General features: G+C 38.8%; 2 protein-coding genes across 3 annotated transcripts in view; both read right to left on the bottom strand.

The window, feature by feature from the left end:
* LOC107085565 (DDB1- and CUL4-associated factor 7-like) overlaps positions 1-2,657 on the bottom strand; it is an 8,630-nt gene extending 5,973 nt beyond the window's left edge. Inside the window, exon 1 of one of the 2 annotated variants that reach the window (XM_015375956.1) lies at positions 2,299-2,657. In XM_015375956.1, coding sequence (XP_015231442.1) covers positions 2,299-2,436 — 138 coding nt within the window. In that variant the 5' untranslated portion in view covers positions 2,437-2,657. Of the gene's footprint in view, positions 1-133; positions 530-2,298 lie in introns of those variants that run through there. The other variant, XM_015375955.1, reaches the window with a different exon arrangement.
* Positions 2,658-4,590: 1,933 nt separating this feature from the next.
* erbb2 (erb-b2 receptor tyrosine kinase 2) overlaps positions 4,591-27,099 on the bottom strand; it is a 36,031-nt gene continuing 13,522 nt past the window's right edge. Inside the window, exons 2-27 of the mRNA XM_015375991.1 lie at positions 26,538-26,689; positions 25,222-25,390; positions 24,979-25,122; positions 23,751-23,816; positions 23,537-23,652; positions 23,302-23,443; positions 23,062-23,187; positions 20,778-20,916; positions 20,265-20,338; positions 20,021-20,111; positions 18,044-18,246; positions 16,141-16,270; positions 15,767-15,857; positions 14,210-14,364; positions 14,072-14,119; positions 13,499-13,637; positions 13,279-13,401; positions 13,102-13,200; positions 12,838-13,023; positions 12,587-12,742; positions 12,428-12,503; positions 11,372-11,518; positions 11,174-11,271; positions 9,994-10,182; positions 9,424-9,802; positions 4,591-7,126 (exon numbers count right to left, since the gene is read on the bottom strand). Coding sequence (XP_015231477.1) covers positions 6,768-7,126; positions 9,424-9,802; positions 9,994-10,182; positions 11,174-11,271; positions 11,372-11,518; positions 12,428-12,503; positions 12,587-12,742; positions 12,838-13,023; positions 13,102-13,200; positions 13,279-13,401; positions 13,499-13,637; positions 14,072-14,119; positions 14,210-14,364; positions 15,767-15,857; positions 16,141-16,270; positions 18,044-18,246; positions 20,021-20,111; positions 20,265-20,338; positions 20,778-20,916; positions 23,062-23,187; positions 23,302-23,443; positions 23,537-23,652; positions 23,751-23,816; positions 24,979-25,122; positions 25,222-25,390; positions 26,538-26,689 — 3,797 coding nt within the window. The 3' untranslated portion in view covers positions 4,591-6,767. The remainder of the gene's footprint in view (positions 7,127-9,423; positions 9,803-9,993; positions 10,183-11,173; positions 11,272-11,371; positions 11,519-12,427; positions 12,504-12,586; positions 12,743-12,837; positions 13,024-13,101; positions 13,201-13,278; positions 13,402-13,498; positions 13,638-14,071; positions 14,120-14,209; positions 14,365-15,766; positions 15,858-16,140; positions 16,271-18,043; positions 18,247-20,020; positions 20,112-20,264; positions 20,339-20,777; positions 20,917-23,061; positions 23,188-23,301; positions 23,444-23,536; positions 23,653-23,750; positions 23,817-24,978; positions 25,123-25,221; positions 25,391-26,537; positions 26,690-27,099) is intronic.

Here is a 27,099-nt window from a genome sequence, read left to right as displayed (position 1 = left end):
CTTTCTGACTATCAATATGTTAACTCTGCTGCTTCTTTTAATATGTTGATTGTTTTATTGTTTTTTTAATAAATCTGAATGTGGGGATGTCAGAGTCAACGTCCCACAGCCAGGAGGGTTTCCAAGAACTAACCTTGTTGTTGTATTCCTCCACGAAGCTACCGAGCGCCAACCGGAAACGTTTATCCGGCCTGACCGTCCAATTCATGGCGTAAACCGTCCATGGGGCTTCGTATTTATAGATTTCCTTACGTTTTCCGTGCAGAGACATCCCCGAAACCTACTCACGGAAACAAGGAATTACCACAACAACCGGGGAGCCTGAACGCGTCTCAACAGCCGCTTCCTTCAATGATAAAACTTAGTACTATCGGCTGTAGGGCCGCAAATAAGGACGAAAAGTAAACTTAACTGGTGAAACACCTTATTACGAATCTTTCTTCCCGGTACAAGTCACAACTGGGGAGAAATTTCCTGGCAAATGTTTCAAATTGAAGACACACAGCAGCTGGATAGCGTTCAAAAACATGGCAGTGATGGCGGCGTTCAAAAATAGAATGACGAGCGTCATGGAGACCGCAGGTGTTGCCTTCTAGACACCACATAAACGTGGGAATTATTATTAGCAAGTTACTGTCCGCCAAGAAACGGTCCAACAATTATATTTATTTATTTATTTTATTTTTTTTGAGTAGGTAGGAAACAGCTTTGTTAAAGGTTCCACCTTAAATTCACTCAGCTTTTTCGTTTTGTTTGTGTGCCCAAATAGCAGTTGTTAAGTTAAGCAAAAATATATTATTCGTAATTAATGAGAACATCTGGTTTACAAATTATTCTTTCAAATGCGAAAAGGCTTTATTCACAATAAACCAGTCTCTGCTTCTTTATTCCCTTCTTACAAAGTGAATGCCTACATATAAATCGTAACAGTTTAAATTCAGCTATAAGAGATGTCATTGAAGGCAGCACTAATGATGGAAATACGTCTCACCTGAGGCTGTATGAAGGGCTCAACTAAGAGCTTCCTGTCTCTTAAGTACCTTTTGAATTCTTTAAAGGTGCTGCTTCAAAACTTGTATTTACTGACAATGACCAAAGGCAAAAAAAATGACTATACTCCCAACTCCATCACTTCCTGAATTTCAGCCAGCTCCTTTGTTTCCTGGCTTTCATTGCTGGACAAACTAATTAATCCAGTTGTGCCTGACCTCAGTAACCATGACAACATTAACCAGACACACCTGAATTAATCAGTTTGTCCAGCAATAAAAGACAGGTAACAAAGGAGCTGGCTAAAACTCTATAATCCATTCTAAAACTGTTTAGACAGACACATCGATATCTTATAGGATCAAAAATATTTGTGGAAAATTATAAGAAAAAGCATTGTTTTTAACTTTATGAATTTTCTATAGGTGATTTCAGTGTTGATCTGTTAAGAGCAGATATTAAATTGAATAAGCAACATTTGTTAAAATTTTTTTAATTATTAGTTGTTTTTTTAAATCTTTTCTAGACAAGGCAAGTTTATTTGGCACATTCCAGTGGAAAGACGATTCAAAGTGCTGTACCGCAGAAAAAAAAAAAAAAGAGCAGTATATTGCAGTGGCATAGGGGAAAACATTTTAAGACAATAAAAGTACATAATAAAAATAAGATTGTTATATTAAAAGAAAAGATGTAAACAGCAAATAAAAAAAGACAGGGGGACTGAAAACATAACTATGTTTATATAGAATGCTGCTCTAAAATAAGGTTTTAATTTCGATTTAAAGAAACTTCAGCACTCTTACAGTTTAATGGGCGTTTACTCCACATTAACGCAGTTGGAGCATAAGAGTAAAATGCTGGTTCTCTATGTTTGGTTCTGGTTCTGGGTATACTGAGTGGATTTGAACCAGAGAACTAGGGGGTTGGTACACTAATAAGTCTATAAAATATCTTGAGCCTAGCCATTCAGTGATTTATAGACTAAGTCAAATTAGTTAAATGTCTTTTAAAGATTTCAATTTCTTCTCTTATTTACGTATACTTTTAATTAGTGTTTAACAGCTTGAGGCCAAAATCTCATCTTTTTCTATATAAAATAGACCAGAGGGGCTTTTTATTCTGTTTTAAAATGTAATCCAGTAAATGTTGTATAAAGTTACATTTTCTTTTTTTTNCTTTCTGACTATCAATATGTTAACTCTGCTGCTTCTTTTAATATGTTGATTGTTTTATTGTTTTTTTAATAAATCTGAATGTGGGGATGTCAGAGTCAACGTCCCACAGCCAGGAGGGTTTCCAAGAACTAACCTTGTTGTTGTATTCCTCCACGAAGCTACCGAGCGCCAACCGGAAACGTTTATCCGGCCTGACCGTCCAATTCATGGCGTAAACCGTCCATGGGGCTTCGTATTTATAGATTTCCTTACGTTTTCCGTGCAGAGACATCCCCGAAACCTACTCACGGAAACAAGGAATTACCACAACAACCGGGGAGCCTGAACGCGTCTCAACAGCCGCTTCCTTCAATGATAAAACTTAGTACTATCGGCTGTAGGGCCGCAAATAAGGACGAAAAGTAAACTTAACTGGTGAAACACCTTATTACGAATCTTTCTTCCCGGTACAAGTCACAACTGGGGAGAAATTTCCTGGCAAATGTTTCAAACTGAAGACACACAGCAGCTGGATAGCGTTCAAAAACATGGCAGTGATGGCGGCGTTCAAAAATAGAATGACGAGCGTCATGGAGACCGCAGGTGTTGCCTTCTAGACACCACATAAACGTGGGAATTATTATTAGCAAGTTACTGTCCGCCAAGAAACGGTCCAACAATTATATTTATTTATTTATTTTATTTTTTTTGAGTAGGTAGGAAACAGCTTTGTTAAAGGTTCCACCTTAAATTCACTCAGCTTTTTCGTTTTGTTTGTGTGCCCAAATAGCAGTTGTTAAGTTAAGCAAAAATATATTATTCGTAATTAATGAGAACATCTGGTTTACAAATTATTCTTTCAAATGCGAAAAGGCTTTATTCACAATAAACCAGTCTCTGCTTCTTTATTCCCTTCTTACAAAGTGAATGCCTACATATAAATCGTAACAGTTTAAATTCAGCTATAAGAGATGTCATTGAAGGCAGCACTAATGATGGAAATACGTCTCACCTGAGGCTGTATGAAGGGCTCAACTAAGAGCTTCCTGTCTCTTAAGTACCTTTTGAATTCTTTAAAGGTGCTGCTTCAAAACTTGTATTTACTGAGAATGACCAAAGGCATAAAAAATTGACTATACTCCCAACTCCATCACTTCCTGAATTTCAGCCAGCTCCTTTGTTTCCTGGCTTTCATTGCTGGACAAACGAATTAATCCAGTTGTGCCTGACCTCAGTAACCATGACAACATTAACCAGACACACCTGAACTGTCCAGCAATAAAAGACAGGTAACAAAGGAGCTGGCTAAAACTCTATAATCCATTCTTAAACTGTTTAGACAGACACATCGATATCTTATAGGATCAAAAATATTTGTGGAAAATTATAACAAAAAGCATTGTTTTTAACTTTATGAATTTTCTAGAGTAGCCTATAGGTGATTTCAGTGTTGATCTGTTAAGAGCAAATATTAAATTGAATAAGCAACATTTGTTAACATTTTTTTAATTATTAGTTGTTTTTTTAAATCTTTCAACCTCTGCATGATTCGATGCAGTGACATGTCAATCATATGGGGGGTGCATCAGATTTCAAAGATTTTCTGTTATACCATTACAAAGATGAATATGTATACTACAGTTTGTTATGCTAAATGAGACTTAAACAGGTACCATAATATTTGTTCAAAAAATTAGATCGGAGACTTTGGTAACAAACATTCATTGAAGGTTTGGCGTGAAACAGAAAAGTAATATCTGGAAAGCAACTAAATAATCATTGAGTCAGAAAATACAAGAGGAAGTGTTTCTAATCTTTGTACTAAATAAATATGCAAGTGAAAAACTGTTGTATCTTAGATGCACATATGAGCACTTCCCTAGATCCTTTTTTCTAGCTTGTGTTTGACTTTTTAATTGATGCTGCTCCCAACCAAGTCAGGTGTATATAAATATACCCCTGTTTCCAGTTGATCATATAAGAATTATTTGCATTTTTTACTAATTAGCTTACAGATGTCTCTGTTAGTTTTTTTTCACCTGCCGTAGAAACGTTTTTTTTCTACAATTATGTTTTTCACACAATTTCTTTTTCCAACAGTTATGCATAGATTTCTGTAATCTTGCTTCTTTTTCCTTCTTTTCACTTGAATATTTCTAATTTTGATCTAAAAAGGCTTCTTTTAACTAATAACTGCACTGTAATTATGTCCTTCCAAGTATGGGTGTCTACTGTATATAGCATAACTTTAAAATGTGGTTCTTTTCTTGTTATTGTACCTGTAATCCTTTTCTGCTTAATTGTTTTTGCCACTGTCCATCCAAATTCCTCAACATGGGACAGTAAAGGTTCTTTGATTCCAGAAGAGCCTTGTAATTTTATAGCAACTCTGTAATACTAATCACAGCCACTAGGGTGCATGATTGGTATTTAGTAAAAATGTTAAACCAGGAGATTTAGACAAGGTCTTTGGTTTATTTCAGTGAAAATGTTTAGCAAAAGAAATCCTAAATTATAGCTATAAATTCTAATAAATGGAACAGAACAGTTCCTATCAGCTAATAACCAGTTTATTTATAGGTTATATAGCTATTTTAAAACATTTGCTTACACTGATTGATCAGAGAAATATTTCAACATACATGTTATTTATACCCTGCCACAATCCCAACAACCATGAAAGGTTAAAAAAAAATGTACAAATATATATATATTTATATAAAGGAGTAAAAAACATGTTTCTTCACAATGTAAATCATAGTTTGGAAAAACTTCAACAAATTTTTAGCTGCTTTTTTTTCCATCCATGATCATGTTCAAGATGTCTTGTTTTCTGCCTTGTTTCAGTCTTTTTAATACAGGAATAAACATGTTGAAAAACAGTCACAGGGCTCATTTTATTCATTGGTGTTGATCAACCATCCATTTATTCTGTTAACATTTAAGCTCTGTAATTGTTCTGGTAAAACAAGCTGGCTCATAGAGGTGATAGATAAGTTCTTAGAGCTGTTAAAAAAAACAAAAAAACAAATCCGACAGCTGCAGTAAACCAGTGCAAGCCTCATGAATGAATACAGGCTTTGTGCTGCGATTTTTCCAAGACTTGGAATGATACCCATCTTTGACAAGGAGATAATAATCCTTTGGGCCCAAATTTGAACATTTTCCAGATGATTTAAAGAGCCTATACAGAAGGCATCAACAAGCGTTCCTCACATTTCAAATATTAACATGAGAAACGCATAAATGCTGTTTAGGTGTTTCTATATCAAACCTATAAACAACTAAGTTCCATAGAAACATGGCAAATAATGACTTATGTGTTGATAAGCCTGTATTCAAGATCTTATATATGTGTATATATGTGTGTGTGTGATAAAAAAGTGAAGGCATTAAAAGAAATTCCCTGACTTGTTATAGAAAAAATAAAAGTCTTTTTTTTCTAAAAATCTTAAAGTTGACATTGTAGAACAAAACTCTTCAAGACCCGTATTAAGCATGAGATGTGGGGGGTACATTCAGGATATATTTAAGCCTTTGTGCAGTATCATCCTTTAGGTATTAAAAACAGAGCAGCTCAGATGTAGTTGAACAGTGTGTCACTACTTTCTTCTCAGACAGAATGTGAGTGAAGGAAAGCATTGACAACAAGGACATGGGAGGTCAGACAAAGGCTCGATTGAAAGGGCTTCGACTTCCCTCTCCGCCAAAAACCAGTTAGCATGAAAAAAAAAAAAAAGGCTGTTGATTATTAACTGAGATGCAAGTCTGCTCTCACCGAGTGGAATTTGAACCATGCATTGATCACCCTAATAGACCAGAGTGACGCTTTTGTTTCCTCCAAATGCATGGAGCAGCCCGCTCTTCTTTTTATTCCTAAACTTAAAAAAAAATATATACATTGCAGCTTTTAGAGCATGGCTCACTGGGGAGTGCAAGCTTGGAATATGCAGAGATTTGAACATGATTTAGGTAAATATAAATCTTCTCTATAAAACATATTTTACACAGCTTTTGACGTCTGCTTGTACCTCACAAAGTAATAGCTGCAAAGTCGCCAATGATCCCCCATACATCAGAGTGGCACAAAGCTGCTGTCTTCAGCACACAGGACGCCTTTCTTTCAGGGAGCATGCCCATGGGCCAGATGGGCTGCAGGGGCCTTCTCTGTTTGAGACAAAATGGCTTTGAGGGTACTAGAGACCCTCGTCAGGGTCGGACGAGAGCGACCAGAATACTAAACACCATCCTGCATGCGCATCGTGGTTCATTCTGTCCGTGGAAGCTGGGAAGAAACAACAGCTGCTTCATATGTGGTGGAAAAGAAACTGAACATGAATTTAGACATTAGAGAAAAAAGGAGAAATTATCAAATGATTCTCTGAAATCTCCAAAACTGTTTATGAGTTCACACATCGTCATGGATACCATATTAATGCTACACTCTGCTGAGGTCAATGGTGAGTTTTTTATGATAGCCTCCCCACATTCATGTGGCCAAACGGTGCTCTCAGATTCAAACAAAGATCCCACTCAGTTCTGTCAGAAATAACTCTTCCCTTTCTTTCAGTTTTCCATTAAAAGAGCACAGTCTCCAAGTCCGACAGTCCCTGCTCCTTCTCCTCAAGTATGACCAGTCCAGGTGTCTGCCAGTCCAAGATACTCTGGGTTTTCTGCAGTCGGGGTCACAAACCCATTCACATGCGTGGGAACAGTCCCATTACTCTCCACTGCTGCAGGACTGTCTCCTGCTGCTCCACTGGGAGCGGCTTTGGCCTTGTCCCCAAGATCCAGATAGTACGGGTTGTCAAAGGCAGGAGAGATGGAGTTGACAGGGATTATGTATCCTGGGTTTTCAACACTATGACCAGAGCCGAGTCCGTTGGGGAGCCGCCTGTCCACTCTGGAGCCTTTACGTGGAAGTGTGGTGGGCCGCTCGGGGATCACCGGCCTGGAATCCTGCACCTCCTGGTTTACGTACTCTGAGAGCAAGGAGAGAGGAAGTCAAACAATGTTCAAGGAGAAGAATCACAGAGAAATCAGAGTGACTATCTAAGTGTCAGACACACTGAAAACAATACTCCCTGGCACACCTGTTCTTAATGAAAGTAAAAAGGCCAGTTTCCTATTTCTAATATCAGTGAGACTTTTAAAATGTAGTCATATCAGAAAACAGATGTAAGAACTTGAATGATCAGTTGTGGTAGGTTAGTCAGGCTGAAAAACCCAGAGAGAGAGCAAGGCTTTTAGCAGAGGTACTGCTGCATCCTCTAAAGAGTCCATTAAGGCAAGAGTCCACATTCTTAGGGGTCATTCTTCTCAAACTGGAGTCCAGCTCCACTGGTCCTTAAGATGCATTTTTGCAGTAAATAAAGAACATTTGGTGACAATTATTTAATAAAAATTATAATCAGTGAATTATTGTCAGATTTTCAAGTGCGCTCATTAAATGCTTAATCAGAAACAGAAAAATGGGGAAGAAAATTTTGTTTGTTTTTTTACGGCACTTTTTATGGCTTGTTTTTTCAACAGTAGGCTGACAGGAAAGGGGGTATGAGAGAGAGGGAGAGACATGCAGGAAAGGACCACAGACCGGATTCGAACCCGGGTCGCCCGCGTCAAAGACTAAAGGCCTCTGTACATTAAGCCAGGAACAAATCATGCTGGATGTTTATGTTGTGATCACTTTTTACACTTGATGAATGCCCTGAAACCTGACCTCCTTTGTCTCAGTTCTAACTTTAAAAACCAGTGAGCTTCCTAAGTACATACTTTTAATAGCCTGGTCAACTAATATTAGCTATAGGTTAATGAGAATGTATTTATCTGCTCTTTATTCTAAACAGAAAAGAAAAAAAAAACATTAGTAAAGAGGTCATAATGCAGGTTGATATTCTGTGAAGGATTTTAGGAAAACTGTCAGAGGTTCAAACCAACTGTCCTAATGCAAAGCGGCCATATTGGGGTTAAAGCAGAGTCGGGATTCTGAACTGACAGGACCGTAACATTTTCAAAATGAAAATTGGACTTTTCAACTTGAATGAAATTGGAAGACAAGGATAATTAATTATCCTTGATGGCTACATAAGTTTTTAAATCTCCTTGAAACATTGCTTGAAAACTAAAGAGACGTCTGTTCACAGGATAACTGATCTGTTTCCTTGGGCCTGTTGATCTCATTTCATTTTGATTTCATGCTATTGGCATCTTATCTGTTTGTGTCCACCCTGTTCTCTCCCTTAATGGCTAGTTTAATGTTCACTGTTTTTACACACCTTAGGACCCTGTCACCTCTTGCCAATTTAGACAGCGTATACGGCAGCGTAATGCATTATGCAGAATCAGTTAAAGCTGCTCCCCTCAGGCGCCTCGGGAGCAGCGATGATTCTGCCCACCCAAAAAATAAAGAAAAAGAAAGAAAGATCGTTTGCAGTCGCAGCAGATTCAGCATCATGTCTGTTAGGAAGTTTGTTCGGTCGTAGCCATGGCACACGTCGACATACGGCAAGCACGTTGAGAAATTTCACAACATATGCCATACGTGGGGCATAAGTCACAGGTAAGTTATCTGATCGTTGACATACGTTAAGCTTAAGTTACTCATAAGTCGTGGCTTATCCAAAACCTATAAGTAACTTTCCATGAGTAAAACCTATGAGTGGAATGGATCCTCCCTGAGTTCAAGCCATACACTGGTCTAAATCGTCAAGGTGTGACAGGGTAAGTTTTAGGACAGCGCATGCAAATTAGCTGTTGATGCTTTAAGCTACGATGTTGATAAATGTGCATTGCCTAATTCAAATTAATTAATTAAATGGGCCTGGTCCCAAACCATGACTTTAGGACTTACTAGAGCAGTAGCTCATTCAATATGGCACCCCTATGGCTGCTTTCTTTTTCTGTTTTAGCCTTTTTTTTTTGCTCTTTAAGTTGGTAAAGAAAGTAACTGGGTATTTAACATAACAAGACCACCTGAATAGAGATATATTAAACAAAAAAGAGAAAACAAACAGAAAGTGGTGTGTTACAACTGCCAGCTTCAGTAACTGGGCTAAATGATGATTTTAGATTATGTAAATAATTTAAAGCAAAATTTTTAATTAATTTAGTTTGTTTTAAAACAGAACAAACTCTGTTTTATGGTGTAGTAAGTAGTTTTTTCCCAGATATAGGTTTCCATTAGCTACTTTGTCAAAATGCAAAGGATGGAGAGATGAATGAAAGGATGGATCCAGCTTCAATATTTGAGAAGTCAACGTCTCCCTAATTCTCAACTAACCTGGCATTGCAGTTTTATGACTGTGGATGTGACTCCTCCTGGGCAAGGAGTGATGAAGGTGATTAGCATGAGGGAAGCTGTCCGTCTCGTCGTTTTCCAGGTCACACTGGCTCCCGTTTGGGTAGGTGGGGTCTTTGCAATACCGTCCAGGGCTGGACGGCGGCAACGATTGTCCATCCTGAGTGACTTCCAGGAAGACCGAGTCAGATTGGCCTCCTGCTGACGTGCTGCGAGCCAGCTGAGGCCAAAGGCCGTTAGCTGCGCTTGCACCCATTGGTAGGGTGGGGTAGTGGTTGTGGCCCAGCGTACTCAGTGAGGAGTACATGCTTTGAGAAACACCAGCAGTGGAGGGCTCCACATCCAGACCCTGATCTCTGCTCTGTTGATACAGACAAGAAAAAAAAAAAAAAAAAAAAAAAGAAAACTCTTCAACTTCAGCAAAAACAGCACATTTGTTTACCACCGTTCATGTTTACAGTATTGTGTAACACAAGTTTTCATTTTTAAGAGTAACTGGTTTTATGAATGCCTGGATGGATGATAGCTATGCAGAGTTTAACAAACACTGACCCTGTAGGACTGGTGCCTGGACGGCCCATTGGAAACAGACTCCTTTCCCCTGGTTCTGGGGAACAGGTTGGGTTGCGGGACTAGATACTCTTCTGCATCCATCATGTCTCCCACATTTTCCCCCTCCTCCAGAAGCATCCGGTAAAACTGGCTGTCCACTGGGCTGGATGCGCTCATCTGCTCGTCATTCTGGAGGACGGTAACAGAGCAACATGCAGTTAGGCTAAGGACTCTATAGAGAGGCAAAGTTATACAAGAAGCATCAATTACTTTTATTGGTGGAGGGTAGTTGTGCACAACTTGGATTTTTTTTTGTATAAAGTCAAAGCTTAAATAAATATATATACACCTTTACTGATATTTGGATAAATGTTTCTTAGCGAGTTGCCGACTAAGCATCCATTCAACTTTAACAAGGTCCTGGCATATTTCTGTCAGGATATTTGTTCATTCTTCAACAGAACAGGTAGAATTCAGGGAGAGCGCTGGGTCATCCTACTAGACCGAAATGACCGTGGTGGGGCTATAACAGCAGCTAGTGTGTAATCTTTTCTCGCTCTTTTATGTCACTTTCAAACATCAATGCATTTAAAATAAAATTATTACGCTTTTCCGGGTGGGGAGGGGGCCGAGTAAAGCCTGGCCGGCCTCCAGGCTTTTAATATGCTGGGGGAAACTGCATGCCTTTTAGAAGATGAAACCCTCAACTTATTTTTGAGTAGCGTCAGAAGCAATTTCCACATCTATCTAAATAAAAAATATAAATATACAACAGTAATTTGAACATAATCAACCATTTTACAATTGATTGCCGCACACAAATCTAGTAGTTGTAGCTGAGTCCAGCTCTGTCTCTTTACAGCAGCCACCCGTCTAACTCGCCTTTCTGGGTCATTAGGGAGGCAATAAAATGAGATGCGGTTCTTTCTTCCTTGTCGATCGGTATACCGATATACTAAGCACAAGGTTACCGTTTTTTTATGGTGTTTTCAATGCAATATGGAGAAAAACTGCAATGGCTGCTAGTCGTTTTCTATGTACGCAAGGTTTGTTTTGCCGTCCAAAGAGGCAGAGTCATGGGTGTCATGTGATTGGCCATCGTCAGATGCACGTCCTCCATATATTGATTGCGGGGTTAGGGAGAATATTCGGACACAGCCTCAGTCTTTGTAAATTTTACCTTAATGACTACAAAACGAGATGGATCTCTTGCCATGGTGCTAAAGTCATAAACCAGTTCTTTAAACTTGGGCCTGCTGTCTGGATCAATCATCCAACCTAAAAGCAAACAGAAAATCACAGTGTGAACTCAAATCCTCCTTCAAAATAGTGAGCGAGTGGCTCAGTAACACTGACACATTGATGATACCGTACTCACATTTGACCATTATCATGTAGACGTCGATGGTGCAGATTGGAGGCTGTGGGAGTCGCTCTCCTCCCTCCAGCAAATCTGGGATGTCCCTTGCTGCGATGGTGTCATACGGCTTGGAACCAAACGTCATCAGCTCCCAAACTGTCACCCCTATGAAAACATTGAAACAGCAGAGGATTTAGTCTTTTATCAGAGCTCTGATAACTCTGCACGCCTGGAAACAATAAAGCATCAGTGATGCACAGTTGCAGATACATGTCTGCATGTCATGTGTTAACATGAGATGCAGACATGCCATAACTTTTGTTGCAGTTTGTTGGACAAAGCTCAGTGGAACGCGAAAAATTGTGACAATCAATTTCTAAAGCATGACATATTGTGCAAGAACAGATCAATTTGGTTTATGCCCCTGTGCTGTAAGGACAACATGACGCCATTCTATTCCTAGGAGCTTTTCCCAGGAGTCTTTTTGAGACAGATTAAATGGTGCTACCTTGTATAAAATAACAAATTTCTTAGTTCTAAAGAAAAATGTAGAGGCTTTAACTGTAACTACTGTATGTTTGTGGCTTGTTGTTTAGCTGGAAAGTGAATCCTTCCAGTAGGTCTAACAGGTTTTCATCTAGGATTCTCACATTAACCCAGTTTCCCTGTCGTTTTTGAAAAAGAATATCACCCAAAGTATTATACTGCCTCCCCGTGTTTCACCATAGAGTAATTGAGGTTATACATAGTAGGATGCAGATGGCGTGCATCTGACTGGCCCACATTATCGGATTTGAGGGGTACGTGACAGTGGATTTCTGCAGATCCTCCAGAGTTACTATGGGCTGCCTCCGTAATTAGTGACGTCTTTGAAACCACTCAGTTTAGGTGAACAGCTTGGTCTTAGTAGGTTTGCAAATGTACTTTACACATATTTATGGGTATCAGAGTATTTCTTTGTACCACCATTTGAAAACCATTGATCATTTTTCTTCTACTTAAAAATTATGAGAACTTTGAGTCACTCTGTCAGATAAGTCATTGTGATTGTTTCAGCATCCAAGCAACACTGACCGTAGCTCCAGACGTCACTTTGATGAGTAAACCTCCTATGTAGAATAGACTCCAAAGCCATCCATTTAATTGGCACCTTTAATTACAGAAAAACCAGTCAATCAAAGGAAACAAGGGGGGTGGATGAGCTTGTGCCTGTCCACAGCATTGCTTTCTCACCTTTCCTCCATCAGCATGATACTCAGTCTCATCTATATCCAGCAGACGGGCCAGGCCGAAGTCTGTGATCTTGACGTGGTTTGGGTTTTTCACGAGAACATTGCGGGCAGCCAGATCTCTGTGAACCAACCTAATGTCCTCCAGATAACTCATCCCCTACAACGACACAAATGCACTGATCCATCAGCCACAAGCAGGAGCCACATCAAATGTTAGAGATAATAATAAAAGAAAAGCACTACTTAGGGTACCTTGGCAATCTGGACACACCAGTTGAGGAGGACCTGAGAACCAATGCGGTCTACGTTTTCCCTGACATAGTCCAGCAGGCAGCCGTACGGCATCAGTTGAGTGACCAGCTGCACGGCCGAGGTCAGACAAATCCCGAGGAGACGACACACATAAGGGCTGGTGACAGACGCCATCACATACGCCTCCTGGGATCAAAAACGTGATTGCATTCTAATCCTTAATATGCTAAAGTGTGTATTTTGTCATGTTTGCTTTACACTTACATCTAGAATGTCTTTGTTGCCCTTTGGTGAGGCGTTCTCCCGTAACACCTTAATGGCCACTGGTATTTTTACGTGTTCACCTTCAGGAGCCCATACCCCCTGAAACAGTCATTTAAAATGATTATTATCTTATAAATCTAAACATAAAAACACAAACTGAATCTGAAGTCTACTTACCTTGTAAACTGTCCCAAAGGCGCCTGCGCCAAGAGGTCTCAGCTTTTTTAGCTCCGTCTCTTTAAGAATTCGCATCTGAGCTTGATTTGGAGACGCCCCACTTGGGGTTAATGGCTCCACAAGCTACATGAGTGATCAGGGGATTTAGGTTATGCATGATCTTAGTCTATACTCCACAGAAAACAGTGCAAATTGTGATCGAACCACTATAAGTGCTCACCTCTTGTTCCTGAAGGTACATTCTCACAGTCTCCTTCCTCTTCAGCTTCTTCTGTCTTCTTAAATAAAAGTACAGCATAGCTCCAAGGATTATAACCAGCAGAAGTCCAGTGACAACAGCAGCGATGGTTGTGCCTGAACTGAAAAGGGAGGAAAAGTTTAAGGGAACGTCTAAACATAAAAGTACATTACAGGGTTTCTAAACCCTCCAAAAATAAAGATTAGAGCACTCTTCAAGCATTTTCCAGGTATAAATAAAACAAAAGTAGATTGCTACCTAAAACAACAACAAAAAAAATACTTTTTTTAACCTCACAAACTTAAGATTTCATTTTCTTTGATTTAACTTTCATGGGTTAGGGTTTGTAAAAAACAGATAACAAATATTTATTTAGCTTCCACAGACTTTGGTTTGCGTTTCAAGTATTTTAATATTAAAGCTGCTTTTAACTTTAAAAAAAATAATAAAATAAAAAATCTACAGATTAATCGATTTGCAAAATAATCATTTGTTGCAGCCCTAGTAAGAACCTTTCAAAGTATCATCAAAAACTCAGATAATTGTGATTTTTACCCCGCCTTGATCTCAACGGGGCAGCCTCTCTCGTCCTTTGTGGTGCAGCTAAAATGAATAAAGGGTTCGACGTGAGTTATTTCCATGTGCATTTGTGTTTGCTTGTGTTTTTCAGACTGGAAGCGGTTGTTGACTTACGACAGTGTGCAGTTAGTGTTGCAGGGCAGACAGTGTCCTGTAGCGTTGCCGTATTTCCACACGGTTTGTTGGTTTTCCTTCACTCCGCTCGGACAACGTTCCACACAAAACCTTTCATCCTGGTAATGCAGACACTCAGTGCAATCATCTGCACCCTGAAAGAAGAGGGAGTTTTCAAAGTGGATCCCTGTAAGAAGCATTTATTTTCTTTTTTTTCCATCTTAAATGTGTGTTGAAATTATACACAAATCCCGGATCATTGTTTTAATAACCTGACCCTGCTTAAAACCTTTCATCTGCTTTCCTGTAACCTTCAATATACTGTAGTTGGTAAACGCTTTCATTTGCAAACATCACTTGACCACAAACATAGCATCACTACTCCATCCATGACCTTTCTGCTGCATTTCTTTTGGTGATGCTGTTTGTTTTCTAACAAAAAATATGAAGCCTTTGCAGAACAGCTGATTTTATACTGAGATGAAATTGAACATGAGTGAATATTGTTTACTAATTACAGGGGCTTTTTAAGGGGAATCTGTTCAATACAAATACATAAAATATAATATGCTTTGTTAGGGTAAAGTATAATGTATGTTTTGCTATGTTTGGTATAGTATACTATGGTATTCTGTCTTATTACATAGTATAGAAGGATATGGCAGACCGTATAGTAAAGTACAGCATAGGGCAACACAGTGTAGGATAGTATCTTAAACAAACACTCCAGTATTATATAGTATGGTGCAGTGTAGTACAACAGTGTGGCACCTTTTTTGCAATAGTATACATACAGTAAAACAGCATAGTGTAATCTAGTATGGCAGAGTAGGGCAAGGCAAAGCAAGGGAAGTTCGTGTCTATATTTTATAAGCAAGTAAATTCAAAATGCTGTACATTAGAAAAAAAAAGAAAAGTACATTATGGTACAACGAATAATTAAAGATAATAAAACCAAAGAATTAGAATAAGATGATTGTTTTTTTTTTAAAAAAAGGAAAATTATTGATAAAAAAATAAAAGGAAAGTTGGACTGAATATTTTATAAATATAGTTTAGATAGCATAGTCAACAACCACTCGAAATAAATGGGCTTAAAAACTGCATTTATAGCAATTTAGGGTTTTGGTGTTTTTACGGTTTCAAAAATACACAAACAGCTGTTGCACTTATCTTCCACCACAGAATCCTCTTTCCTGCCTTTAAGATTTTTTGTATGATTGAAGACAAAGCTGAAAGGAGATTCTAGCGAAGACATTTTATTATGTATGCTTTTGAGCCTATTTGACGTGTGGCTCGATCCATAGCAAGGAGAGAAGAGGCAGCTGTGAAGCCGGTGTGTTCTGACTATCTATGCTACCCGATGATCCGCCCTACCTTGTGGCAATGCAAAGACTGTTATCTTGTTTAATTTCCAATTTTAATTAAAAAGTACAGCACAGTTAAAATACTACTCAAAGTTATTCATAATTAATTGTTATCAAACACATTTGCTGATATGGACCATCCTATAGTGTGTCGAGGTAAGGTATTGTAATGTGTCATGTGGTTTCTTACTGGGCCTTGGCAGGTAGCGGAGCCATTCATAGGTCGACACTCTGCATGACAGGCGATGCACATTGATCCATCAAAGTATTCACGAGGAGTTCTGCAAAGAAAAAAAAAGGGATATAAGTTCTCATCCCCGAACTGTCCGGTTTTAGCTCACTGCTTTTCTTTGAAGCTGCAACCAGTGATGTCTACAAAATATTGTTACTGCATTATCAAAAACTATAACATAAGCTCACCAATTATCTTATCAAAGATAATGTTCTTTAAATTGCTTTGTTCTACCTTTGAAAAATATAGTTTTTATGGATTACCTATGTGAGTAGAATATAAACCTTTATATATAATGTTTGGTGATATCCTGCATTAAAGAAGACCCATACCCTTCATAGACAGCACACTGCTCCACACACACGGTACCACGCTGGAATAATTTGCAAGACACACACTGTCCAGGACCAGGACCCCAACATCCTCCATCACACAACTGATCACAAACATTTCCTTCTGCCTCTGAAAACATATAAAAGAAAGAACACAACATCATTTAATGTTATTTCTCTAAGAATGAACATCCCGTAGAAAGGTATTTAACAACTGTTGAACTTTTTATATTCAAAAAATCCCCCAACATGCATCACTGTATTTTATTAGGATTTATTAGATAGACCAACATAAAAGTTGGACCTATCATTTGTACTCAACCCATTCCTGAGTTGGTTTTTCTTCTGCAGAATACCTCCTGCTTAGTCAGACTGGATGAAGAGCATCTGTGAACATCAACTGTCAAGTCCTGCCACAGACTTTTTAATACATTCAGGAGGGGACTTTGACCATAGCATTCGATCACATAACCATGTTTTCATTTCACTAGAGCTGTCCAAAGTGTGACGCAGTGTATTGCAAAAAATGGAAATCTAAGTAAGTAATTTTTTCTTAAAATAATTACTTTTCTCTTGAATTGAGAAGAAAAGTTAGACACTTTGCCAATGGAACAAGACAATTTACATTTAAAATAAGAAAAAATATATATTGCATTGTCTTATTTCAAGTTCATATCATCTAATTATCTTATTTTAAGAGTAAAAATACTAATCTCATTGGCAAATCACCTTATTTACCTACTCAAATTAAGGGTAAATACACTTAAGAGATTGTTTTTGCAGTGTGGGACCAATTGCAGCACTTTGAATAGGGGAAAAGTGGCCACTGATTGCACATCCAAAATGGGAAAAAAAAAATGGACCTTCAGCAAGAGGAGCTGATGCAAATGCTGTTGTTTCAGCCTCAAGTGTATACAGCTGTGTGTATGCAAATTTCAGGACTAAATAATTGACTCATCAAACAAGGGAAACAAAAGAAAATAATTTCCTGCTCCATATTTTCTCAATATTTTTTTGCAAAATTTACACAGCAAGCTCTCCTCATCCTCAGATGATCAGTAACACCACATATTTTTATCCGTCTGCCAAGCAACAAGCAGAGTCCTACAGTAAATGTGCACGATTCTGTACAGCAGGGTGACTTTTTTAATTAAAAGCATCTCTAATGGAGTGTTTTGACAGATATAGTAATTCCTGTTATATTATCCTATTACTGGATAATTACAATCTTGTAGTAAAGAATTGGATTTTTCATACTTGCACATGTACTCCATCATTATATCAGAATCTAGCTCAAACATGCATTAAAACAACTGCAAATGGTGGAGATCTTTACATTTTCCAGCCATGTTTTTATTATATTTCTATTTTTTTTATTGTTTTTATGTGGGTAACATACTTCTCTGAGATAATAGTTCCTGGTGCATATGTGTACTAATTTGGTGTTTGTACCACCAAGTGAAAGATTGCTTCAGCAATCTGTTGTGCAGGATTACTCTGTTTCAAACTCCATTTAAAATCTGACTAACTTGTCTGCCCCAGATGAAGAAAAAGCTGACCCAAAGAACAATGCTGATATATTTCAATTTGGGAATGGACAATTTTGTGTTATATGCATTGTTTGTTTTCCTCTTTGACAAAGTATTTTGCAGTTAAGCAAACAAATTAGATTAACTAATTAGGATACTAGAGGCAGTTGTCTCTAATGGATTATATTTAGGGTTAATGGGAGAAAATGGGTCTAAATACAAAAATACAAAAAGTAAACAAGTTCAGGGGGTATGAAAGTTTTCTAAGGATTTGTATATTAAACATGTGTGAGCCACGGGCATCAGACTCAAGACCAACAAAGGTCCTCGAACTAATCTTTTGGTTGACATGTGTTGGACTTGTGTTCACCTACCACACATCTGGGGGTCTCGGTTGAGACGGACGATGCGGTGGGGCCCTTCAGTGGGATGGAGGAGCGTCTCCCAGGGCAGAAAGTTGGTGTAACATAGCTGTGGGTTGTTGTATATCAACACCAGGCCTCCACTGATGCTGCGCAGTGAGCGCAGCCCGAGGGATGTGATGTGTAGGTTCTGGATGGCCAAAGAATACACACCCCTAAACAAAAAGGTAAAAGGGTCATTGATTATTTTGTCCTCACTATAATCAGTTTAATTTTTTAGTTGAGCTAAAAAAAAAAAAAAAAAGTGGTAACACTGCAAAAGTAAAATGGTGTCGTCCTCGACAGCACCCTCTCCTTCCAGTCTAACATTAACAACATCACCCGGTCTGCCTACTTCCATCTGCGTAACATATCTCGTCTCCGTCCCTCCCTCACTCCCCAAGCTACCGCCATTCTTGTTCACAGTCTCATCACTTCACGCATCGATTACTGTTATTCACTTCTTTTTGGCCTTCCAAACAAGTCCCTCCAGAAACTACAGCTCCTCCAAAACTCTGCAGCACGCCTGATCACTCGGACACCCATTTCTCATCATATCACTCCCATCCTGCAACAACTCCACTGGCTCCCCATCAAACAAAGAATCATCTTCAAACTCCTCCTAACTACATTCAAGGCCCTCCATAGCTTGGCTCCATCTTACATCTCAGATCTCCTTCACGTTAACACCCCCACTCACTCCCTACGATCCTCCCACACCTTCCAGCTCTCCGTTCCCTCGGCCTGTCTTGTCACAATGGGGAACCGGGCATTTAGTCGCTTTGCTCCCCACCTCTGGAACTCCCTCCCTCCGGATCTCCGTACTCTGGACTCCTTCCCTCTTTTCAAATCCAGACTCAAAACTTTCCTGTTCAGACAGTCTTATCCCATCTAGTTCATATGCATCACTCCAATGTTGTTTTCTTCCTTTTCTTCCTTTGGCTTTATTTTACTTCCTTTGGCTTTATTTTACTTCCTGCTGTTTTGTTTTCTGTGGCACCTTTATCTCGATGGTTAAAAAAAAAAATAATAAAAAAAAAATGCAGTTGCAACATCTAAACCATTCTAAGCAACCCAAGCATGTTATCCAAAACACACCTGACCTGCAGCAATAAAAATGCTTCCTGGAGACTTCAGTAGTTCCTTCTGGTCAAAGAGTCAGAGCAGGCTAATGATTAGCATTTATTACCATCAGTGGCATCGAAAAGGGCCCACGATGGAGAGAGAGGCCCCACATAAAAAATGTAATACTGACTAAATAATTAAATGTTTAGTAATAAACTTAAAATCAAACTTATATTCTATTTACAATATATCGACAACACTGGATTTATTTGTTTTGGAAAGATTTCTCAATAGTCACCCCCCTCTATTTACATAAAATGGTTCAGTCCACCACCTGCTCCACCTCCGTCAAAACATACACAACTTCTTAAACACAGGAGTGGAGTGTGAGACGGCTAGTCTCAGATAGTCAGAGAGCCCAAAAGGGAAAAGCTCAGACAGAAGAAAGATGCAAAGAGCAGACAGCATATTACCTAATTCTCTCACAGGCAAGGTGGTTCTGTTATTGGTTAATGTAATATAAAGTTCTGGAACATTAACCTGTTATCTGATCCTAGCTTTTTTATAGTTAGGGAATAGACTGTTTAGCTTCTAGGTATTTAAAAACAAAAGACTTGTCACAAGAAAAAAAAAAATTTAACCGTTTTCTTTCAGTTTGCAAAATAGGACGTTTCTTAATAAAACAAACATATCTGTAGTTGCACTATAACTTTGTGTTCTTTGCATGTAAAGAGTAAGTTGTTACCAATTGCACTGATTGCCAAGTTAAGTTTTTTATACATGCTTAAAAAGGGGTTAAAGGTTAAAAACAACACGGACTAAACATGTTTGTTGGCTTGGGTCAGTAAGGAGTGGGTGAAACCCAAACCCTGACTTTGAACTTACATGTAGAGCATCCTTCCTCTGACCACCTTAAGGTTTTCAAACACAGATAGGCTGGTCCACTCCTTTGGCCAGGCATCGATGTACAAATAACCTGAATGTGAAAAAAAATCACAACTACACTTAGATATATATATATAGGCCCTATATATTTTTTTATTGTGCACATCTCCCCGTGAAACTGAATTGAGATCTGGAATATTTTGCAGGTAAAACCAAACAGAAGCGTTAGCAAAAAGCCACATACCTGTAATCTCCTCCAACTTCCTGAAGGCTTCCAGCTGCTCCAAAGTCAGACCGGACTTATTGGTCACAGGGTCCCTGAATGAAGAGCGAGGGACACCAACAGAAAATGCTTTGATTATTTTTAGTCTCAGTATGAAACATGCTTTACATACTACTCTGTTTTTATTGAATTATTTGGAACATACAGAAACGTTTCCTGTTTGTGCAACATGATCTGTGCAGATCAACTCTAAACGGGCCATGGCGTCTATCAAAAACTAGAATAAGGGAAAGTTCTTTGAAGATTTACAGCAGGGGTTGGACAAGAGAGAAGCCTCAAGTGGTCTAAACTGTGAGTAAGAAGGCCTGACAGCCTCACACTTTTCTTCAGGGGGCAGAGAGGAAGAAACTGCTGCTACAAATTCCATCAACTTTTTTTCACAGGTCAGTAAAAGAAGCAGTAATAAATCCAAATCTGAGTTTTATTATTGTAAAAATAAAGAGTTTTGTATTTTAGCTTTGTAATTTTCCTCACCTTGCAAAACTCTGAGCGCGGAAGGCGATGCTTCCAAAAATCTTGGAGCACTTGTTGAAATGTCCCACATTAGAAGATGTTACTATGGTAACGTTGTGGTTGCCCAAGTTGCCGTTTTCCGTACCAGGGCTGTAACAATCTGTGACAGAGGAGAAACATTCAGTTTGACCTCGAACAAATAAAATCCACACACGTCTCAGAACTTCTGAGAAGTGTGGTAAGCCTTTGTTTTCAGACGACTGACTCAGTTCTTCTGTATTTCAGTTCTTCATGAATCTACAGACCAACTTTTCTGGTTATTCATGTTTTCTAAATTGCTCAAACACAGATACGCTGAATAAAAAGCAACCGTAAAGCATACATTTTCAAGTGTTACCCTATTTATTTGGATTCAGGTTTGAACTTTGAATTCAAAGCAATAAAATGGCTGTATGTTCAGGCTTGTTGTCCAGTCAGTCTCAAGTCAACCTAATAAAACATTTTCATATGGTCCAACTCCAGGATGGCACATCAATAAGTGCCATTTCCAGAAGGTTTGCTGTGTCTCCCAGCACAATCTGAGGAGCATGGAGGAGATTCCAGGACACAGGCAGGTACTCCAGGAGAGCTGGACAGGGCCGTAGAAGGTCTACAACCCATCAGCAGGACGGTATCTGCTCCTTTGTGCAAGGAGGAGCAGGAGGAGCACTGCCAGAGCCCTACAAAATGACCTCCAGCAGGCCACTGGTGTGAATGTCTCTGACCAAACAATCAGAAACAGACTTCACGAGGGTGGCCTGAGGGCCCGGCGTCTTCTAGTGGGTCCTGTGCTCACTGCCCGGCACCGTGGAGCTCGAATGGCATTTGCCACAGAACACCGGAATTGGCTAGTCTGACTCTGGAGCCCTGTGCTTTACACAGATGAGAGCAGGTTCACCCTGAGCACATGTGACAGACATGAAAGGGTCTGGAGACGCCGTGGAGAACGTTATGCTGCCTGTAACATCGTTCAGCATGAGCGGTTTGTTGGTGGGTCAGTGATGGTCTGGGGAGGTATATCCATGCAGGGACGCACAGACCTATACAGGCTAGACAACGGCACCCTGACTGCCATTAGGTATCGGGATGAAATCCTTGCACCCATTGTCAGGCCCTATGCTGGTGCAGTGGGTCCTGGGTTCCTCCTGGTGCACTACAATGCCCGGCCTCATGTGGGGAGAGTATGCAGGCAGTTCCTGGAGGATGAAGGAATTGATACCATTGATTGGCCCCCACACTCGCCTGACCTAAATCAAATAGAACACCTCTGGGACATTATGTTTAGATCCATCCGACAACAACAGGTTGCACCTCAGACTGTCCAGGAGCTTATTGATGCCCTGGTCCAGATCTGGGAGGAGATACCTGAGGACGCCATCCGTCATCTCATTAGGAGCATGCCCCGACGTTGTCAGGCATGCATACACGCATATTGTTAGAGTAGAGTGTGCGGCAGACAGATTTTGATGCAAAAATTAGGAAATGCGCCGAAATTTAATTTCTTAGCCGAAAATGAAATAATTAAATTAGGAAACTAAGATCAAAAACCAAAAAGCTAAAAGAAATTATTACGTCAAATACAAGAACCATAGCATTTTTGGCAACAATGTGTACTAACCCTATAAAAAGAAAACTCATTTTATTTTTTAAACTCAAGGCATTTCAATAAGTCAATTCCAAAATTATAAAAATATCTATTTACCACTACATCTTTGATGTTATGTCCTTTACTTAGCCAAATCACTTTCTTTTTCAAACACGTCCGCCAGAGACGGAGTGAGCATGTTCGGGGTTTCCTTTTCCATCCTTATCATATTCAGAATGGTGACGGAAATGTTTGGATTTCTATTGCATTTATTTTGTGCCACTGACCTGAGCGCGCAATGATAACGATGTGCAGCTTTTAAACTTGCACCCAACTCTGATAAACTCTGCTCTGCTACCTGCTTCACAACATTTCTGCATGCTGGATGTGCTGTTTGCTTGCAATCCTTTTATCCCAATGCTGGATGTGCTGTTTGTTGCTTCATCACAAGTTTCTGTCGTGTTATTTTGGTGTTAAATGTCTATCAGACCCAAATCAAAAATGCACTTTTCGGTAATTTCGGTTACAAATTTTCGGCGGCTGAATTTTTGGTGCATCCCTAACAAAAAAGATCCCATATTTTCTGAAATCGTTGCATAGTATGCAGACAGATTCTCTCTATAGCTAAACCAAACAAGCCGTCCAAAATGAAAGTAAGCAAACAATGGATTGGCTGTCTACCTTGAGGACAGTTTCCTTCACACTTGTCACATATCTGCACCTCAGTACCATCAGGCTCAACAATGATGGTTTCCTTTTTGGATCGGCAACTGGAAGTGCAGGCTACATCCATAGCCAGGTAGTTATCTGTAGAGACAGACAGAGTTCATAGAGCAACCTAGAGTTGCACAACAAGGAAAAAACATAACCTGCTGAACATCTGCTATCAGCTGGAGCTGAATTTCTAATCTCAGTTCTTACAGGGACACCTCTTTACACAGGTGGCTCCAAAGTTAAACTTCTTGTCGGGGTTGGGTTTGGTCTGATAGGAGATAGGGTCGTAGATGCTTGGCGGGGGACAGCTGTCTTTACACTCTCCACTGTCGTTGAAATGAAGACACGCCTAGAACAAAGAAGCAGTAGAAGTGGAAATGTTAACTATTGAGGTCATAAATAAATGAAAAATGTTTGGATAGAAGTAAGGAGGGCATTTTACCAAACAGTCTGAGTTTTTGGGTCCAGTGCACCCGGCGGCACACTGCTGGTGACAGCAGTCGATAGAATCAGGGCCTTTGCATCGGTGACAACCAGTCGTACAGCTTATCCTGGTCACTTAAAATGGGAGGATATCAGGAAAAAAGCAGCTGCTTAGTTACCAGCTGGTATAAATATTTCAGTATTACCAGGAAGACTGCAAGATTTAAACTCACGTGTTTGGCAGTCCTGCTCCATTTCCCCCCAGCAGTTATTCTCACATGAAGGGTGACAGTTTTTGCCTGAACCAAAGAAAAGCAAGCACAGCAGAAATCTGAGCCCATAATTCTTGCTTTCTAAACCAGAGGAAAATAAAACCTGCCCAAACCTCAACCGATCACTACTAGAGTAGCAGAACAAACAGGAAGACTTTCAGCCGAAAGGATGAAAAATACTTTAAAGTATTAAATTTAACAAAGAGTGGAGCAAAAGATGCTAAATACACATGTGGACCAAAACGAGAAATGACAGAAAAGTTCTTTAGATGAACAAAGAAAGACATCAAAGACTGAGAAGCGAAAAGTTTCATACATTTGTTTAAAAAAACAAAAAAAAGATTTAAAGTCACAAAATCAAAACATGAAAATGGGGTTTCACTGTGGTCATGGTAACCAGTATTTCACCAAAGTCTTAAATAAAATCCCAGCAAAAATAATCAGATGGAGTGAAGAAAGCAAACTAAAAGCACAGAAAGAGCTTTTATTTTGATGAGCAGAAAGGGTCACCTTCCTGCAAGCAGGAAGCCGGTCTTAAAATAAAAGACTAAAATGTAGCAAACAAGTAAAGATTATTTTGTATTGAAACAACCTCAAGTAATTTGATGGAGTTTTGTTAAAAGGAAATTTTTGTGCAAACCGGAAAAGATAATTACAACACATTAACAGCTTATACTCTGAATGTCACCAGCAAATAAATCAAAGGCGTTGTTTTACAGTAAAATATGTATGTGAAGCTATACGACAGTCTGTGTTTTAAGTTTAAAGTCAACACCAGAGTAAGCAACTCTAAGGCTGTATTATCAGTGTTGTCAGTTATAAAAGCTTTGATTTGGCTGTCAATTATTTTAGTTTGAGATAGCTTTTTATGTTGTTTTTTTATGTTTTGAACTGAAAATGTGAAATAAGCTTTCAGAAAGGCAAACCTTTGACAAAAAGTCCCATTTAAAATGTTTTTCTTTTTTTTAGTGTGAGAGGTCAGCGCTGCAATGAGTAATATGGTTTAAACACATTTTAAAGCAAAAACATTTTAAAGAGGCATTCCAACAAGCTACATTTACAGCTGAATCAATGCATGTATTAAAAACAGCTAAATGATTACTAAATGCTAGATCATTCAGTTGTGTTTAAAGGATGGTATGTTTTCATTTTTTACTAAACAGTGAGGGAGTCATAGTTAGCAGCTCACAGTTAGAGGCACGGCGCTGCAGACGGTTTGGCCTTTGGTGGGGGGTTTTCTTCTCGTTCAAGATGTCCCTCCATATGATTCTCTCTGGGTCCGGGAAGCACAGCTGGGGGTTCCCCCAAATAGACACTTCACCCAACAGGATTTCTGCAGGACAAATGACACCAGAGCAACAAGTCACGACTTTTCAATTCAAGCAGCTCATACAAGCATGATTTTTTTTAGCAGGTTTGCCTCTCAAATTACCTTTGAGGCTACGAAGCCGAAGTGTCTTCAGCCCCTGATTGTCCAACACAGCGAGTGAATAGTTGGAATCGTACAGCTGGCTGCCTCTAATGATCCGGAGGTTGTCCAAAGGCACCAGGTCCACTGAGACATGAGCAACAAGGACATAACCCTGCACCTCTACAATGCCCTGTGGAAGCAGAAAAAGAAAAATAGGGCTTACAAAAATATTGTTTGGTTGAAAAAATAAATAAATAAATAAATAAAACTAACCAAAGCTATTTATTATATTTCTCTTTAATGATGAACAATAATCAGCACTGGTGGGAATTGACTGGGTGTGAATCCTATAAATATCATTTGTTTTCCAGGCTATGAAAAGCATATTAATATAGTGCTGACAGCAAGAGCTAACACTCTTTGGTGTGAAGGTAGTCACTGAGGGAAGACCACTCAATGTATGCCCTTTTTGATTTCAGCTATTAAGAAGCTATTTGCTACCAAATTTTTTTACCTTTTCTTTTTAACTTAAGGTATTAATAAAATGATCCACGTTTTTAGCTAGACTGGCACAAAACTAGACACCGAAACTAACCTGGCAACATTTAAGACAACTCAGATTTAATAAAGGTCTACTTTCTCTATGGAAAACACAAAGACTGTGGTGTTTAAGGCCAGTATAGCTAACCATGTAAATTATATAAAACGCTAACTTTAATTAGGGCTAAAACTATCGATTATTTTGCAAATCGATTCATCTGTCCATTATTTTTTGGATGAATCGATTTGTAAGCAAATAGTCAAAAAATATTTTTTAAAGAATACTTTTTATGAAATTAAACCAGGTGAAACTCGAACTTTTCCAACTTAGTTTTATACGGAGCTAAAAGACAGACATTTTTTTTTTTTTTATCTTAAATGCAATATTGGTATAATTAATGCATTAAGTGGGTTGTTTTTTTTAAGCTAGAGGCATGTTTTGGAGTCCCTATACCCCAGTTAATAATTAATCGATTACTAAATTAATTGATGATTAAATTTGTTTTTACAGCAACTCCTTACCCACACATGCTGTGAAGTAACCTCAGCTCCTAACATAATAACTTATGATTTCTCCGGCAGGAAAATTAGAGAAATAACTGAAAACTTTATTTAATATTGCTAATAAATAAAGAGATCTGGATTATCTGAAATTTGCACTGGTTGGTCAGAGCTTCACAAGAATCAGCAACAAATATATGATATATCTATATCATATCTATATCTGTGCATCTCAAATTTACTTTGTTCTGTTTCAAGCAGGATGTTTTGTGCTTTTTTTTAAGACTCAAACTTACCTGCAGGAAGGAGAGGTCTGGGTTTCCACTGAGGTGTGTAATCTCAAGGTTTCCATGGACGACCTGGCAGCCGGTGTAGAGTAGCCTCAAAGTCTCGTAGTGATTTTCCAGGCTGGAAGGCAGGTCTAGTTTCATGACTGTGCCCAGGCAAACTGCAACACACACATGGCCACAACTTTATAAGAAACGTCCCTTTAAGATTGGTGAACATAAATAATATAAATTGATAAATAGATTAATTGCAGAAGCAACATTTAAATGGGGTTAATGAATAGTATTTTTTACACAAGTAAAAAAATTTTTTTAAAAGTTTTATATCAAAACTCCCAATTTTTTAGGAGCAGAACCTCTGGCTCCTTTTGTAGTTCATTATAAAAGTAAAACATAATTTTTTGAAGGCTGCATGATTTCGAAAAAATATGCAAGTGTGATAAGATTTAATTGGGACAACAATATTTATTATAATTAGCCCGAACTTTGTTGATTCTTATCGTTCTGCTCCATGACACAATGTCTCCAGCACTCTGTAATCTTTATTGTCTACACATACAAATCTGTTAGG

This window comes from Cyprinodon variegatus, unplaced genomic scaffold (assembly GCF_000732505.1).
Source record: "Cyprinodon variegatus isolate N-32 unplaced genomic scaffold, C_variegatus-1.0 Scaffold128, whole genome shotgun sequence".
Classification (NCBI taxonomy): domain Eukaryota; kingdom Metazoa; phylum Chordata; class Actinopteri; order Cyprinodontiformes; family Cyprinodontidae; genus Cyprinodon; species Cyprinodon variegatus.
The sequence above is the reverse complement of the archived record's forward strand: the minus strand, read 5'-3'. Positions and strand labels throughout refer to the sequence as shown.